Below are 19,159 nucleotides of genomic sequence, written 5' to 3'. Positions count from 1 at the left end.
GGGAGGCGTTTGTGTCCGGGGGAAAAGATGTGCCCCCCGGACAGACTAAAGGTCTGGTGGGCAAATTATAAAAATTGATATTGCAGCGTTGGAAGGGGCCCCCCCAAAAAAGAGCGACCTTCATAGAATGCAGCATTAGTGCTGCACAAGGTGGCTCTTTTAGTTAAAAACTCCTGGGTAGGGGGGGTGACAGGTTCCCTTTAGGAGTTATTTCACAAACATAGAATTATTCCAGGTAGTAAAAAGGTTACAAGACTCTACTTTATGATCAAATATTTTTATTTAAAACACATGTACAACCCCTTTGGGGGAAGCCCGGAAGAAATCGTCCAAGTCCAGAGTTGTTGGGATGTTTATTTTGGTGTTCAGGCGTCAGAAATGCTATGGAGACTGTTCTTCACTTTGTTTAAGTTAATTTTCCAGGAGTTGAGAATATCGTATAACTGTTGCCACTGCTGCTTCCCAAACGTTCTGTGTGTGCTGTGACTATAAAAATTAAATCAAAATGTAAATAATGCAATACCGCCAAGACGGGTCTGCAATTATTCTAACTGTAGTTTAATAATTTCATTCTGCGCCGCCGGTTCCAAAGCACAATTCCCATTTCACAAGCCAAACTATAGAAAGATGCGCAGCTAATTAGCATTCAGGCCACTTTCACGGTCATTAAGTGAAATGTGCTGGAAAATAGGACACTTTCATTAAATAAGCTAATCACATTCAGCTCTGTGCTTTAATAAAATTATAATAAATAGGCAGCATTTAACTACAAGCACATGACGGGAACGGGCTAAAATATTAAACAGATATATTATGAGAAATAATTAAAAAAAAAAACCTAGAGATTGCACATTGCGGTAGGGAAATGGATTGCCTTACCTCACAACAACTTTCTTCTGTGTCTGGTCAATCTTGCAGTACACCATCTTAGTTTTCACAGCTGTAATTACAAATATGAGCAAAATTAAAATATTGTAAAAAACACTGAGCCATATATGACATTGTACTTAAAGTTCCTGGACCATCATAAAATGTAAAAAGGGGCTTGCTAGTAGTCACTGACATGCATGGCAGATATCCCTAAAATGTGCTGGCAACAAAGGGGGGTTCATTTATATGGAGATTATGGCTCTGTAAAATATTTCTGAAAGTATGAACTATATCTCTGCATGTCTCATATACAGAGAGAACAAATGCTGTACTGCAGAGTAACACTCCTCTAGCTCTGAAATAGTTCGCTATAGTTGGGAAGAACGCCTTCTATCCAGACCTGCAAGAGCTGCGGCATGAGGGTGTAACTGTGGAGAGATACACAACTATATGTTATATAGATTATATACATACTATACATAACCTGGCAGAATTTTTGCTTTCTTGGCCTCTTTTCAGAGAATATGAAAGATAACACCAAAACTTTTTATCCGTTCATTGTTAGTGGTTGTCAAATTACTGTGATCTCTGTCCCCACTGGGGCTCACAATCTAAATTCCCGATCAGTATGTTCTTGGAGTGTGGGAGGAATCCGGAGAACCCGGAGGAAACCCACGCAAACACGGGGAGAACATACAAACTCCTTGCAGATGTTGTCCTTGGTGCTAACCGCTGAGCCACCGTGCTGCCCAGATCCATCACGTTTATAGCCTTAAATCTACAGGGACCCCATGTAATCATGTCCACTTCGCCCATCGATCTCCAACCTCCAAATTGGAGTCCACTGTCTGAGACAATTAGCACGTTTTATTTTTGTTAAGAGACGTTAAAATTTAAATTGCTCTGTCCATGATTTCACATACAAAAAGTATTACATAACTCTGGTGAAAACCACAGAGGGCGACTTACCATCAATTACAAACGCTTCCACATCTTCTGCCCCAAGTTGCAGCTCCTGCTGCATGGTGTCAAATAAAATCTCCTTGTTTTCCACAGCCATTCCCATAAATGTTAGAAGCCGCATTTTTTCCATGTTTTGCTCATGTGAGAGACCTGAAAAGGGTAAATGAGTGACTATACAAACTAAAATAAGCCTAAAAACAGTATTAGTCACCTAAATGCTGCTCGATTTTTGGACCAATGATATAAACTATTAATATGTGGAGATTCCCATCTTCATGTGAGAGCCACTGTAATCTTGTATTTCATTTCATTAGAAAAAGGTCTAGACTTGTCAAGAAACAGAACCTCTCTTGTCCACAGGTCTAGTACTGCGGGGCAATGCGAAATGTGTACGCGCGTTTATAAACAGGAAGACAATCTCCAAGATACAGCAAACTACAAAACACATAAAGGGGTGTTACCTTTTAATTCATTTTCTACCCTGCCTGCAGTTTGTTTAAAAAATATAATAAATAATAAAAACCCACAAAACCAAGAACTCAAACAAAAAACGTGCCTTAACCGCCTTCCCTGGGTGCACTGATAAGCCTCCACTACTGCTCCTCGTGTCTGACATTGGCTGTCATCACTGACCACACACATGAAATGCTCCTTCCAGCGCCGCAGAGCTCAATGATTGACTTTTGCGCCAGTGACGTCAGGTCGCAGTCCATGCCATACACCATGAGCAATGGCGGGGACTTAAACCATTTTTTATCTTAAAATATTGCAGCCAGGATAAAAACGTAATTGAATGGGAACAAGCTACTTAAGATTAATTCAAAATTCATGTTTTAGACCCCTAATTTGTTTTATCCATTTAAAATCCTAAGTTCCCAAACAAATTGTCTGTGAAAAGAGATTTTTACTGTACTGGACACCTAAAATGCAGGGATTACAGCATTACATGATAAGTTACTAATTAAGTGAATAATTAGCAGTAATTACAGCACAAGAGCAGACCACCTATGAAACCAAAACAAATTAAAGCAACCAAAAGGCCTTTCGTCAAGGATCTTAAAAGTATAAAAATCAATTAGTACAAATTAACATAATTAACAAATGTAGGTTGATTAACTTTGAAAACAAACAGGGTCGATGCGCACAGAGAAATATTAGGTGTACAAGAGAGGGCGATTCGGATGACAAATTGTAATGCTTCATTCTAATTAGTAATCAAGGAATCAGCACATTCCTGCCAAAGAAATAACACAAATCAAATTAGATCTCATCTAAAATAAACTTCCCCGAACAATTAACTTCAACCGCTATCATGGGAATTTGTGAAACACACAGCATGGTCATAAGTTCTTAAAGCACGGCTTTCCATGGTGGGTACGGCTGCTTCCACATAGTTCACACACACATTTTCATGGTCTGCAACACATTTCTTAGGATTCTTCGTTTGTGAATTTATTTTTTTTATTGCCAAGGAATAAAATACCGTATATAGTCGAGTATAAGCCGACCCGAGTATAAGCTGACCGCCCCAGTTTTGCCACAAAAAACTGGGAAAAGTTAATGACTCGAGTATAAGCCTAGGGTGAGATATGCAGCAGCTACCGGTACATGTCAAAAGTAAAAATAGATACCAATAAAAGTAAAATTAATTGAGACATCGGTAGGTTAAGTGTTTTTGAATATCCATATTGAATCAGGAGCCCCATATAATGCTCCATAAAGTTTATTATTGCCCCATAAGATGCTCCATATTAAAATATGCCCCATATAATCCTGCATAAAGGTTAATAATGGCCCCATAAGATGCTCCATAGATACATTTGCCCAATATAATGCTGCACAAATGCTGATTATGGCCCCATAAGATGCTCCATAAAGATATTTGCCCCATATAGTACTGCACAAATATTGATTATGGCCCCATAAGATGCTCCATACAGACACTTGCCCCATATACCGTAATGCTCCACAAACGATAATTATGGCCCCATACAGACACTTGCCCCATATAGTGCTGCACAAACATTATGGCCCCATATAGTGCTGCACAAACGTTATGGCCCCATATAGTGCTGCACAAACGTTATGGCCCCATATAGTGCTGCACAAACGTTATGGCCCCATATAGTGCTGCACAAACGTTATGGCCCCATATAGTGCTGCACAAACGTTATGGCCCCATATAGTGCTGCACAAACGTTATGGCCCCATATAGTGCTGCACAAACGCTATGACCCCATAGATGCTCCATACAGACACTTGCATTTGCAGTGATAAAAAAAAAAAAAAAAAATCACATACTCACCTCTCCGTTGCTCAGACCCCTGCGCTTTCAATATTCACGTGCTGATCGTTCCGGCGTCACTCCATCTTCAGCACTGACGTACAGGCTGAGGGTGCGCACTAATCACATCACCGCACCCTCTGACCTGAGCGCCACTGATGAAGATGGAGCGGCGCCGAAACGAGGAGCAGGTGAGTATCGGGCAGCGCTGCGCTCACCTCCCCGTTATACTTACCTGCTCCTGGCGCTGTGCAGTCCCTGCTTCCCCGGCGCCGCAGCTTCTTTCTGTAGTGAGCGGTCACCGTTACCGCTCATTACAGTAATGAATATGCGGCTCCACCTCTATGGAAGGTGGAGCCGCATATTCATTACTGTAATGAGCGGTACCATGTGACCGCTCAGTACAGGAGGAAGCTGCCGGCGCCGGGAAGCCAGGGACATACAGGGACCGCGCCAGGAGTAGGTGAGTATAATTAGACAACCCCCGCTCCCCCTCACCTGCCGACCCCTGGGTATGACTCGAGTATAACTCGAGTATAAGCAGAGAGGGGGCCTTTCAGCCCAAAAAAGTGGGCTGAAAATCTCGGCTTATACTCTAGTATATACGGTAAGTATATTAAAGCTGTTCCCTGATTCACTGATTGTATTAGTGATGTAGCAGTTCCATATATTGCTTGTCACATAGCTGGCATCTACCTGTAAGTACAGCGCCAATTGGTGGAGTTTCACCACTTAAATGCCGCCGTCCATCGGTGCCAGCAGCATTTAAACGGCATGATCGTGGATGTACGCGGTGACTGGCTACTACTGTCTCTCTTAAGACATGATCGTGGGGGACAGATAAAGACCTCCTGCCGCAGCCATCTTGATTCTCCTGCAAAGTCCCACCCTGTGGGGGGGATTCATAGGAGAATGTCTTTACTGTAGACTGCAATATATATGTGTTTAGACCATTGCAAGCTCAAGTTCGTAAAGGAAATAAAAAAAATAAAAAGAGAAAATTCAAGAATTTGTTGTCAATTGCTGTGATGGAACGGAACTGTACAATCATGATTGCAGGCCAATTTTTACAGCACAATGAATGCTGCAAAAACAAAACCCAAAAAGAAATTGCGGAATTGTGTTTTTTTTGCCCAATTTCACTGCAGTTGGAATTTGTTTTTCTTGTTTTTCAGTACATTGAGTTTTTTTTACCTTTCTATCCAGATAATTTTTCTCTGCTTTTTGTAGAAACAGGCAGTCTAGTGTCCCTGCATTTATAATTCCCATCTTCAACTCTTTATCCAGCTGCTCCCTCCTCTCCTTGCCAAGGACTTTTGCAGTGACTCATGACTCCTGCAGGGAAAATTGACCTCCTGTTTCTACATAGAGCTTAGAAGGATTCAGCTTGTCAGTTTTTAATCATGTGAATTCAAAGACCTATTGGAAAAGGGAAGAATTAGCGGAGTAGAAAGGCAAAATGAGCAATTGTAAGTACACAGTGCTATGTAGGAGGACAACTGCAATATATTCAATAGAATAAAAAGGATGATGGGAGGAGGAGGATGGCTTCTTTAATAGTTGACTAAGGACTGTTCTGCTGCGCTGAAGACACGAACAAATAATCAAGATCCGTTGCAGGCAGCTCCCTGTTCTTTTATTAATCATGTTATGAATACAGTTGAATATTCATTTCTACTGACTGGTCCAAAACAAAATGTTGGAGGCACAGTTTCTCATCTACTTCATATGGTTATATACTATTACATAAGATGGCAGTGTAACAGTCCCATAGCTTACCATCAGCCAAACAAAAGTGGTAGCACCCTATACCACTTTATATGAGCGGAAGGACCCAAACAGTTATAGGTTTCCTCTGTCGCTATATAAAACCAAACTTCACTTTTGGGATCCGTATGTCTTATGAAACACATGTGCGAGACTTTAGGCTTTCCAAGTGTATTGTTTCTCATCTCATGTCAGATGTAGCTGTCAGAACGGTAGAGTATTTATATCTGAAATGCATCATTTACTGTGCCTGGCATTGGCTCTGACCCCTTTCCACAAAAAGGTAGTAGAGTGTCAGAATGGACGAGGAAAGGGGGGGATTCAATATGGGAAATGTAATTGTAATGCGCACAATAGCTGATGGACCTGTGCTCTTTTGAAACAGTCAATTACACATGAATGGGGGAGCGGCAGAGTGTTAATGACTACTCCCTTTTTCCTTGGTCTGTAAATAAAAGAGCTGCTGACATTAACATTCCATCAAAGAGATGCACGCTAGGAAACAAATTAACAGCAAAAGACAGGACTGCCAACTTTGCAGGACCCCAGTTTTCTGTTTTCCTTACAAGTCTATTGACACTTTTTTTAAAAAATCACAAGTTGCATGAAGAGCAGAAATCAGGAGACATCTGCCTCTTCTCGCCATCATTCTGAACCAGCAGTAATTGCAAGCGGTTTTTATCCATTGCTGCAGACACGACACCCTACATGCAGGTCATCAAGGCACTGAAGAGTTGGCTCCATAGTGTGCACCTTGATTACGTAAAACAGGACTGGTGTCAAATACCCGCAGTATATGGAGGGACACTTGAATTTAGTTACACGATTAGGGATAGTCAAAAGTCATATGAGTATTAGGAATGGCCAATTAAATGCACTTAAACCCTTTGGGTATGTTTTCACTGGGTGTTTTTTTTTTTTTTTGCTGCTTTTATGCTAATTTTCAGCTGTTTTTTTACAATATCAGCAAAGCCTATGAGATTTCAGAAATCTCATGCACACGCATTGTTTTTTTGTCATCAGTATTTTGTGCTTCGCTGCGATTTTTGGGCATAGAGCATGTCACTTCTTTCAGCATTTTTGCAGCGCTTTTCACCCATTGGCTTGAATGGATCTTGAATAAAAATGCAGCAAAAACACAGGTATCATTATTTGCAACCTTTTTGCTGCAGAAAAGTCATGGACGTTAGCACAGACAAAGACAAGTTAGGCCTAAAACCGCACCAAAAATGCACTTAAACCTGCATTTTTTTTCCGCAGCTTCTTTCTTGCCAAGAAATCGGGTTTTGCTGCAGAAAAAAAAAAAAAAAAAAGCAAAAAACGCCCAGTGTGAACATACCCTTAAGTTCAACTAAAAGATAAGCTGGAGAAAACAAAGGGAAAGTATCATCAGAAAATGACCTTTTGTTAACCCCTCTAATGGATACAGCCATCATGGAGCTCCTCAGGGTCTTTGGAGCCAGCTCAGAATCAGAGCCTGCTCCACACAGGGCAGATGCCAGCTATATAATGTGTCCACTGATTGCTGCCCTTTTAGCATCTTAATGACACGGTCAATTACAATTAAACCAAAAGGGGAGAACCCCATATTGGATCCTTCTCTAACAAGCCATAAGACTTGACCTTTATTTATTTGATTAAAATACATCCAAGTTGTATATAAAGGCGTCCCTAACCTGTCTTCTGTTTATATACTATGAGGAAGACTTCCTATTAGTGCTGTCAATAGATGGCACCCAAACTTTTTCAAAATTTTTAAAGGGAATCTGTCATCTCATATTTCGCATATAAGCTGCGGCCATTAGGGGCTTATCTACAGCATTCTGTAGTAATGATGTACAGCAGCGAGTGTAGCCCTGTGGCGGCATATGGCAGCTGCCATCCTTCTTCCGGGGTCCGGCTTCTTACTCGGTGCAGATGGAGCAAAGCAGAGATCGCCATCCGCACCTGTCTCTGTGATTTCTTCAGGAAAATGGCCGCAGATGTGGCACAGATGGAGATCTCGGCACCAAGATCTTGGGAGATGAGATCTCAGTGCCAAGATCTCCATTTGCACATGCGCCACCCTGGCAGTCATTTTCCTTGAGTCTACCACATAGCAAACAGTGCGAGGCTCTGGGCTTTCACAAAATGGCGACAGAGCCCCCGCACTACTGAACACCCGCAGCGCCACGCTTTTGTCCTTTAGCAGCGACCCTGGGACCCCGCTTCACTGCAGCAACCACCCCCGGTGAGCAATAAGATGCCTGGATCATAAGAAGCACCACTATTTTATTAAAAAAAGGTTTTTTTTCCCTATTTTTCTCCTCAAAATCCGAGGTGCGTCTTCTAATCTGATGCATCTTATAAACCACAAAATACGGTATATACGAGACAAGAAGTAGAAAAAAAAAATCCAATAGGGTTCTCAGAGTGATCTGTCAGAGCCAGAGGAAATATTCTCTAGCACTCACTCAAAATATTTCCAAGTAAAACAATAAAAAAAAAAATCAATATAAGCAATTTTCGCAACAATAGAGGTGCAATTCTTAAAAGAAAAGAATACATCCCTCCATCTCAGAAACAAACATCGACGATGGTTAGCGGCAGTGAAAATCATAGTCAAACAACCCCAACAAGTAAAAAAAAAAAATTACACTAGCGCCCCAAGAAGAAAGATGAGTATGAGAGAAAAGTAGCAAAGCAGATGTACAGACCTGTGTGAAAAAAAAAATCTGTGAAAGAGAGCTTGAAAGTTAATAAAAAGTATCTGCTACGCTAATCGCTCACAAGAAATTGCACTTTATAAGAATATAGATAGAAACCAACACATGATATATGGAGATCACCAATATGCATGATACTGGATAAGATAAATGTATACACTGTGTGCAGAATTATTAGGCAAGTTGTATTTTAGAGGATTATTTTTATTATTGATCAACAACTATGTTCTCAATCAACCCAAAAGATTCATAAATGTCAAAGCTTAATATTTTTGGAAGTTGGAGTGGGGTTTTTCAGATTTGGCAATCTTAGGAGGATATCTGTTTGTGCAGGTAACTATTAGGGTATGTGCACGTCAGGATTTCTTGCAGAAATTTTCCTGACAAAAACCGGACATTTCTGAAAGAAATCCGCATGCGTTTTTACCGCAATTTTGATGCGTTTTTGGTGCGTTTTTTCCCAAATGCATAGAATTGCGAGAAAAACGCAGAAAGTCCGCAAAAATAATGAACAAGCTCATTTTTTTTACCGCGATGCGTTTTTTTCGCGGAAAAAAACGCATCCATGTGCACAAAACATGCAGAATGCATTCTAAATGATAGAATGCATAATGTATGCATTTTTAATGAGTTTTTATAGCGTCTTTAGCGCGAAAAAACATGAAAAAACCTGAACGTGTGCACATGGCCTTACTGTGCAGAATTATTGGGCAACTTAATAAAAACCAAATATATTCCCATCTCATTTGGTTTTTTTCACCAGGTAAACCAATATAACTGCACAAAATTTAAAAACAAACCTCCCAAAAATTAGTGACCAATATAGCCACCTTTCTTTATGATGACACTCAGCAGCCTTCCATCCATAGATTCTGTCAGTGGCTTGATCTGTTTACAATCAACATTGTGTGCAGCAGCCACCACAGCCTCCCAGACACTGCTCCGAGAGGTGTACTGTTTTCCCTCCCTGAAGATCTCACATTTTATGAGGGACCACAGGTTCTCTATGGGGTTCAGATCAGGTGAACAAGGGGGCCATGTCATTATTTTTTCTTCTTTGAGACCTTTACTGGCCAGCCACACTGTGGAGTAGTTGGAGGCAGGTGATCGAGCATTGTCCTGCATGAAAATTATGTTTTTCTTGAACGATACCGACTTCTTCCTGTACCACTGCTTGAAGAAGTTGTCTTCCAGAAACTGGCAGTAGGTCTGGGAGTTGAACTTCACCCCATCCTCAACCCAAAAAGGTCCTACAAGTTCATCTTTGATGATACCAGCCCATACCAGTACCCCACCTCCACCTTGCTGGCATCTTGAGTTGGAATGGAGATCTCTGCCCTTTACTGATCCAGCCTCTGGCCCATCCATCTGGCCCATCAAGAGTCATCAGTCCATAAAACCTTTGAAAAGTCAGTCAGATATTTCTTGGCCCAGTCTTGACGTTTTATCTTATGTTTCTTGTTAAAAGGTGGTAGTTTTTCAGCCTTCCTTACCTTGGCCATGTCCCTGAGTATCGCACACCTTGTGCTTTTTGTTACTCCAATAACGTTGCAGCTCTGAAATATGGCAATACTGGTGGCAAATGGCATCTTGGCAGCTTCACGCTTGATTTTCCTCAATTCATGGGCAGTTATTTTGCGCCTTTTTTGCCCAACACACTTCTTACGACCCTGTTGGCTATTTGCAAAGAAACACTTGATTGTTCGGTGATCACGCTACAAAAGTTTGGCAATTTCAAGACCGCTGCATCCCTCTGCAAGACATCTCACAATTTTGGACTTTTCAGAGCCCGTCAAATCTCTCTTCTGACCCATTTTGCCAAAGGAAAGGAAGTTGTCTAATTAAGCACACCTTATTTAGGGTTTTGATGTCATTAGACAACACCCCTCCTCTTTACAGAGAAGCACATCACCTGATTTACTTAATTGGTAGTTGGCTCTCAAGCCTGAACAGCTTGGAGTAGGGCAACATGTATAAAAAGTATCATGTGATCAAAATACAACTTGCCTAATAATTCTGCACACAGTGTATGTACAGACATAGGAGGGAGTGTTATTGTTATTCCTTATCCAGAAAAAGATAACATTGATGAAATAAAAGTTAAAGGGTCTCATGTGTGTTTCAGGTCCAGCACCTCCCATTTTCTTGCGACAACGCCCTCCCGCTTGGTTCACAGGCTCCCCGGCTTTGAGCTCCTACGCAGGCCTACTTATCTGCCCTGTTGAGGGCAGAGTAAAGTACTGCAGTGCGCAGGTGTCGGGCTTCTCTGACCTTTCCAGACGCATGCACACTGCAGTACTTTACTCTGCCCTCAACAGGGCAGATAAGTACGCCTGTGCAGGAGTGCCGATGCTGGGGACCATGAAGAAGCAGGAGGGCGGCGTCGCAAGAAGATGGGAGGTGCGGGACCAGGACCTGCGACAACCATCGGACTGGACCGCACTGGACCGGCCCCGGGTGAGTATAATATAACTTATTTTTCTGTACTTGCAGGACAGATCGGGGGCTTATCTACAGCATTATACAAAGCTGTATATCAGCCCTGAAAGACGGTGGTCACATCTTATATCGGTCAAAACTGCTGACAGGTTCGCTTTAATATGACAGTTATATAATGAAAAGTGCCTTAGAAGAAATAGTCTGTTTTAAAGTTCTCAGCTGCGGTTTACAATGTCCCTATATTGTATAACAACCAAAACAAATGATCTTGGATTCTGGTATCCAGGGACGCTAGCATCCTGAGAACCCCTGGCTCTACACACTCTCGTCCTTCCGGGTCTCGCTGTTTCACCACCAGCCTACGGCTGCATCTTTTTCCGGATCCACTGACACAATCATTCTTTCCATGGCATTCGTTAATATATGATTTTCATACCAGTCCCTCTCTAAGGTACATCTGTGTTGGTTATTATACTGCTACTAAAACGCTGCATCACCAATGAAGAAATGAAGAGGAAACTCCTCATTTATATTAACAGCGTCTAGTTAATATTTCTACCTTATCCTTGGCAGAGAATATAGTGACATTGTAAACCACAGCTGAGAACGATAAAACAGACTATATTTATGCTAAGGCACTTTCAATGATCTAACTGTCCAATTAACTTTTATTTCACAAATGTTAGCGTTTTCTGGATAAGGAATAACAAACATACTGTCCCTCCTATTTCTGTACATATTTATCTTATCCAGTATCATGAATATTGGTGATCTCCATATACATGTGTGTTGGTTTCTATCTTTATACTTCTAAAGTGCAATTTGTTGTGAGAATTTAGCGCAGCAGATACTTTTTATTAACTTTCAAACCCCAACAAGTGTACAGTGTCACAATTTTGGTTCCCTCTACCAGGTCATCTTTGGATTCCTCTTTTCTGCAACCTCTGAATATGCAGGTTCACAATGCTCCAACTCTAAATTCTGTGAATATAACCTCAAAATACAGGAGCGGAAATACCAACTTGGAAGCATGACAACCCAAACAGTGATGAACACACTAATGCCTGTAAAATCATGCCTGACCCCCACATCTTCTTTAGTGGCATGTCAAATACAGTTATCCAACCAAGAAATGGACATACCAACAATCATACAAGCCCAATTAGAAAATTATATTCAAATCTTTAATTTGCCAATCTTTTATATTAAGGATTATCCTTTACTAGGCACCATAGATGGGACACCTTTAATTTGGTAAAAGATGTTAACTTACATTACATAAGTTACACAAACATCAAAACAAAGACCTTAATTTACTTTTGAGGAGTGAACAAGAGTCTATTGACACCTTGAAGGAATTACTTGTGGAAAATGAGGTTGGTACTTTGATTGTTCTGGATCATTTACATCGATTAACACCGCATCAAAGCCAGGACATGTCAGCTATGTTAAACAGCTGACTTGTGCCCGCAATAGCGCAGGTGGAATCGCGATCCACTAGCACCTATTTACTAGTTAAATGCCACTGTCAAACTGACAGAGGCAATTAACAAGTGCTTCTGGCCATCCAGCCGGAAATGTGCGCATTGGTGACCCGCCCCTCCCCGTCACGTGATCGGGTCATCGGTGTGTCAGCATGACAACCAGAGGTCTCCTTGAGGCCTCTATGGTTGTTGATGCCGGATTGCTGTGAGAGTCACCCTGTGGTCTAGGTCTATCAAAAACAAACCTACACATATTTGGTATCGCCGCGTTCAGAATCGCCCGATCAATAAAAAAAAAAAACCTGATCACTAAACGGCGTAGCGAAAAAAAAAATCCCCAGAATTACGTTTTTTTTTTTTGTCGCTACAACATTGCATTAAAATGCAATAACAGGCAATCAAAAGAACGAATCTGCACCGAATGGTATCATTAAAAAAGTCAGCTCGGCATGCAAAAAAATAAGCCCTCACCCGACCCCAGATCATGGAAATTGGAGACGCTATGGGTAACGGAAAGTTGCGCAATTTTTTTTTTTTTTTTTGTAGCAAAGTATGGAATTTTTTTAACCATTTAGATAAAAGAGAACCTAAATATGTTTGGTGTCTATGAACTCGTAATGACCTGGAGAATCACAATGGTAGGCAAGTTTTAGCATTTAGTGAACCTAGTAAAAAAGGCAAACAAAAAATAAGTGTGAGATTGCACTTTTTTTTGCAATTTCACTGCACTTGGAATTTTTTTCCCCGTTTTCTAGTACATGATATGGCAAAACCAATGGTGACAGTCAAAAGTACAACTCGTCCCGCAAAAAATAAGCCCTCAAATGGGCATAATCACGGAAAAATAAAAAAAAATTTATGGCTCCGGGAAGAAGGGGAGCGAAAAACAAAAATGCAAAACCGAAAAAGGTTTTGGGGTTAAATCAAAATCTTTAACAGCCCCCTTTCTCCATGTATCCGTCTACTGCTAATTTTGTGGATTTAGTCACAAGAGAGATGGAGAAATTCACTATTTCCTTAAAGGGAACCTGTCACCCCCAAAATGGAAGTTGAGCTAAGCCCAACAGCATCAGGGGCTTATCTACAGCATTCCAGAATGCTGTAGATAAGCCCCCGATGTATCCTGAAAGATGACAAAAAGAAGTTAGATTATGCTCACCCGGTCCGGTGCGATGGGCGTCGCGGTCCGGGGCCTCCCATCTTCTTATGATGATGTCATCTCCTTTGCTTCCTGTCGTGGCTCCGGCGCAGGCGTACTTTGTCTGCCCTGTTGAGGGCAGAGCAAAGTACTGCAGTGCGTAGGTGCTGGGCCTCTCTGACCTTTCTCGGCGCCTGCGCACTGCAGTACTTTGCTCTGCCCTCAACAGGGCAGACAAAGTACGCCTGCGCCGAAGCGTGAAGTCAAGAAGAGGACGTCATCCTATGAAGATGGGAGGCCCCGGACCGGACCACGACGCCCACCGCAGCGGGACCGCCCCTGGGTGAGTATAATGTAACCTCTTTTTCTCATCTTTCAGGTTACATCTAGGGCTTATCTACAGCATTACAGAATGCTGTAGATAAGCTCTGATGCCCGTGGGTTTAGCTCACCTCCCATTTTGGGGGGTGACAGGTTCCCTTTAAAAGCAATGACAACAATGTTACCCCGAAGCACAGAAATCAATTGACAATTAAGAGGGTAACATTATCACAGATAGTGTTTTACATCCATATGGTGGACAGTATCCTCTCTGATACAAACATAAGACAGGTCCAACATACAATATTTCAATAAACTGAAAACATACTGAGCATGGATTATTAGCAATGAAGAATACAAATGTATCTTCAATAAACATCCTACCATTCTTATCTTTTATGCACTACCCAAGGTGCATAAGAGTAAAACCAACAATCCAGGGAGGACAATCATTTCAGGGAATGACTTTGTAATGGACTTTCTAACGGAGAAAGGTAGGGTTCACGTGGAACAAAATTATTTTGCTTTTTGTTCGTACACTGCCATCATTTTTTGAAAGATCAGAAGGATGTTGTATGTAAATTGCAGAATCTTTCAGTTTCTGAAACACATTCTTAGCAAGCATGGATGCAGAAATGCTATACTGCTGCATTAAACATGATTTTGGAATACATGCGGTTGAAATTTTACTAAAATCACGTGGCTCACATCTTTGTGAACATAATTGTTTTGTACTCACACTTTTGGGAGGTTTTGGAGAACAATTTATTTTTGTTTAATGTTCCACGTTCCACCAACTCAGGGGTACCGTACTGCTATGGGGATGGTTTGTGCTTCCTCATATTCCAATTTATTCCTGGGTTGGTGGGAGCATCTATCTTTTTACATGATTCACATTTTACTTTGGGAATATAAAGATGAGCTTTTATTGTTTTAGGAAGGGCCTAAAATCAGTTTTTTCCGATTATGTCCATATTCTAAACAACAATGAATTGGGTCTTAAGTTTACACGAGATAAAAGCCAGATTTCACAAATTTATTTAGCTCTATCTGGATTGATGAAACCGGCAACATCCAAACAAAAACTTACAGAAAGGAGACCTCAACTAATAGCTTTCTCCATTGGGACAGTTTCTGACTCCCCTAAAGAAAAGTATCCCAACTGGGCAATACTTAACAGTGAGACGAAATTGTTCAAGAGAAGATGCTTTTTAGAGGAATATTAAAGGTGAACCTGTCAGCAATATTGTGCACAGTAACCTACAGACACCGCCAGATCAGCGCCGTTATACTGATGAATATGATACCTTGGTTAATGGAATCCATCTTGTGGTTGTGGTTTAATCTTTATTCTCAGTGTTGAGTGAATGATATGCCCGTGGTCCGGGGTGGCCTGTGCGGGGTCTTCATGTGGTGCTCTGAGTAGGTATTCATACTGCTGACCGGTCACTGCTCCCTCACTGACCTGTCCCCTAGCATACATGTTAAATTTACATTCTGAAGAGAAAAAAAAACCCTTCTGCAGGCAGGCGCCGGCCGTGGCACCTGCGCTACAGAACAACCGTACATTTACTGTGTTTATAATTAACATGGTTGAGGCTTTCCTGATATTTAAAAAAAAAAAAATCCATTTGAAAATGGCGCCTGCGCAGTAGCAGCTATCAGTGTATATGGAGGTGATCTCCAAGATCTTCTATATACACCGATAGCTGCTACTGTGCAGGCGCAACGGGCGCCATTTTTAAATGGATTTATTTATTTTAATATCAGGAAAGCCTCAACCACATTAATTATAAACACACAGTATACATGCGATTATGCTGCAGTGCAGGTGCCACGGCTAGTGCCTGCCTGCAGAAGGGTTGTTTTTCAGTATGTATATACAATATTCATCATGTAAGCTAAGGGTCAGGTCAGTGAGGGATCAATGACCCGTCAGAAGCCATACAGATGAACATGAATCAGAGCACCACATGAAGACCCTCCCAGGCCGCCCCGGAGCACGAGCATATCATTCACTCAACACTGAGAATAAAGATTAACCAGAAGACGGATTTCATCACCAGGTATCAGTGTAATCAGTATAACAGCACCGACCTGACTGTGTGTAGGTTACTGTGCACAATCCTGCTGACAGGGTCACTTTCACGGGAAAATCAAGGGGTGTTAAATGCATCTTACACATACAAATTATATCTATCTTTCGATCTATCAATCTATCTATACACACACATACATCATGTCTCTCTTTCTACATACCTACATACTACACAGACAAAAACGGGTAAGATACGTCTCTGCAGAGTTCTTAACCTGAGTGGATCCAGTTAGAGGGGATCGGTCACTTTTTTGCCAAAGAGAGCAGTATAATATAGTGGTTGCCGATTCCAGTGGTGTAATAAAAAAAAACAGAGCAAGAGGGCGCTCTTAGGATTACATGGATGGTCAAGAGGAACGTACAATAAATCGGAGATCCACTCACCAGTCCGGGTTATGCACCACTGCACAACCACGGGAGAAGCCTGCGGTGAGTGGAGAGCCGGCCGTCAAGCTGTGAGGCGTGGAATCTAAGCTGACATGTGACTAGACCACATAACCACAGGTAATGCGGATCTCCAAATGGTAATGCCTGTGCTGCTCCATCCGCAACTCACAACGGAGTGTGGAGCTTTTCGAGTCCGTCCACATAGTGCAGTCCACCCTGGCTCTAACCCATATCGTTTTATATCGCAGCCTTATCGATTATCTGTTTTTATATGGAGAGGCAGGAGAGAGGAGGCTATTTATTGAGTTTGTGGCTCATTTGAATTCTAATTCTTGGGGGCTGTCATTTATTTCTAACATCGCTGACGGAGATATTCAATCCTTGGACTTGTCCATCCGGCTGGATGCCTCTGGGAGTTTGTCCACAGCTACGCATTTCAAACAGGTCGATGTGAACAGCTACCTTGGGTTCAACAGGGGACATCTCCCTAGTTGGATTAAAAACATTTTATACTGGCAATATTGCAGGATACGCAAGAATTGTAGTAACGATCATGATTTTCTCCTTGAATCAAAAGTTCTTAAAAGAAGATTTGCGGCTAAAGGATATCCCAGAAGGTTGCTCAATGATGCCTTTAATAGAACTAGGGCATTGACCCAAGCAGATTGTATCGAAAAGATTCATTCCACATCTTATTCAAAAGAACGGGATGATGTTGCAAAAAATATGAGTCTTGTAAGAACTTTTAGTCAGTCGCAGCAGACGCTCCAAAAGTTGATGAATAAATATTGGTTCATCTGAGGAATGACCCAATTTTGTCAAAAAGCTTACCCACTAAACCAAGAATTATTTATAAGCGGAGCCGAAATCTCCGAAATTTAGTAGCTCCTAGTAGGATATTGCATGTCTCTGAGGAAAAAGGGGTAATCTTGAATGCAAGCTAGGTTGTTTTCGGTGTAATGTCTATGCTGCCCTTATTATTAATGGGGCCAGAACTTTTTTCTCTCGCACTACGGGAGAAACTTTTCAAATTAAATGTAATGCTTCTTGTCATTCGTCTTATGTTGTGTACTTGATGGAATGTACCTGCGACCTGCAATATGTAGACTGCACGATACAGACCATGCAGGCCAGACTTACCTAACAGACAACATTAGGACAGGTTACCTTCTTCAGGTGTTTCTCAACATTTTCTATTGAAACGCTCAAAAAACCCTAGGGAGATGAGGCTGACCATTAGCAAATAGACACAGGAGCCTCATTAATAAGGAGAATTACTGGATCTTCAAACTTGGTACATTGTCCCCACTCAATTTATCATTGGAGAAGGTGATGTAATATACACGTTCTCCTATTGTTTTTATTTATCCCTTATTCTGTCTTGTTTGGGTTTTTTTGTGTATCTTTTTATTTTTATTATTTGCATTATTGTTTTTCCTTTAATGAGATTATCATTCCACTTTTTAATCATGCTTTTGATGGTTAGGCTAAGGAGGGGTTAATGGTTTTCAGATCTCTTCCTGTTCATTTGTTATATAAGCTATCTGCTTGTAATGGTCTTCCATCACCTGATGAAGGTTGCATTCAGCCGCCAAAACGCGTTGTGTTCAGCATTTTAATAAAGATCTGTACATATTTTTAACTTTCTGTCCTTATCTATATGCCCAGCGCTCCATCTGTCTGCACATTCTTTCCTTCATTCATCATCGATTCCAGTGGTGTGTCCCTTAAGGTACCGTCACACATAACGATATCGGTAACGATATCGTTGCTTTTTGTGACGTAGCAACGATATCGTTAACGAAATCGTTATGTGTGACAGCGACCAACGATCAGGCCCCTGCTGGGAGATCGTTGGTCGCTGGGGAAAGTCCAGCACTTTATTTTGTCGCTGGATCTCCCGCTGACATCGCTGAATCGGCGTGTGTGACGCCGATTCAGCGATGTCTTCACTGGTAACCAGGGTAAACATCGGGTTACTAAGCGCAGGGCCGCGCTTAGTAACCCGATGTTTACCCTGGTTACCGTTGTAAATGTTAAACAAACACTACATACTTACATTCCGGTGTCTGGTCAGGTCCCTCGCCTTCAGCTTCCCGCACTGACTGGTGAGCGACGGCCAGCCGTAAAGCAGAGCATAGCGGTGACGTCACCGCTGTACTTTACGGCCGGCGCTCATCAGTCAGTGCTGGAAGCTGAAGGCGAGGGACATGACCAGACACCGGAAATGTAAGTATGTAGTGTTTGTTTTTTTACATTTACAACGGTAACCAGGGTAAACATCGGGTTACTAAGCGCGGCCCTGCGCTTAGGTACCCGATGTTTACCCTGGTTACCCAGGGACTTCGGGATCGTTGGTCGCTGGAGAGCTGTCTGTGTGACAGCTCTCCAGCAACCAAACAGCGACGCTGCAGCGATCGACATCGTTATCGGTATCGCTGCAGCGTCGCTTAGTGTGATGGTACCTTTACTGGGATGTGTGTTTTACTAAAATCATTACTTTATCAGCAGATGATCATCACTGAAGGACTAGATGTCTCATGCCATGAAGTCCTCCTGCTCTGTGTAACCCCATCACTGATTAACAGATATCTGTCAATATACAGTGTGCACAGAAAGCTGCCAATCAGTGGTGTGGGCAGGATTACACACAGCTCAGCATTGAGCTCTGCTAGATCTGGAGTGGAGAGAAGAGGGATTTTA

At 41.8% G+C, this 19,159-nt stretch overlaps 1 protein-coding gene across 1 annotated transcript in view; it reads right to left on the bottom strand.

The window, feature by feature from the left end:
• Positions 1–261: 261 nt before the first annotated feature.
• Positions 262–19,159, bottom strand: part of EIF3M (eukaryotic translation initiation factor 3 subunit M) — a 71,085-nt gene continuing 52,187 nt past the window's right edge. Inside the window, exons 9-11 of the mRNA XM_069740591.1 lie at positions 1,840–1,983; positions 880–940; positions 262–486 (exon numbers count right to left, since the gene is read on the bottom strand). Of these exons, the coding sequence (XP_069596692.1) occupies positions 366–486; positions 880–940; positions 1,840–1,983 (326 nt within the window). The 3' untranslated portion in view covers positions 262–365. The remainder of the gene's footprint in view (positions 487–879; positions 941–1,839; positions 1,984–19,159) is intronic.

This window comes from Ranitomeya imitator, chromosome 9, assembly GCF_032444005.1.
Source record: "Ranitomeya imitator isolate aRanImi1 chromosome 9, aRanImi1.pri, whole genome shotgun sequence".
In the NCBI taxonomy this organism is placed as follows: Eukaryota; Metazoa; Chordata; class Amphibia; order Anura; family Dendrobatidae; genus Ranitomeya; species Ranitomeya imitator.
This window is presented reverse-complemented; position numbering and strand designations above follow the sequence as displayed.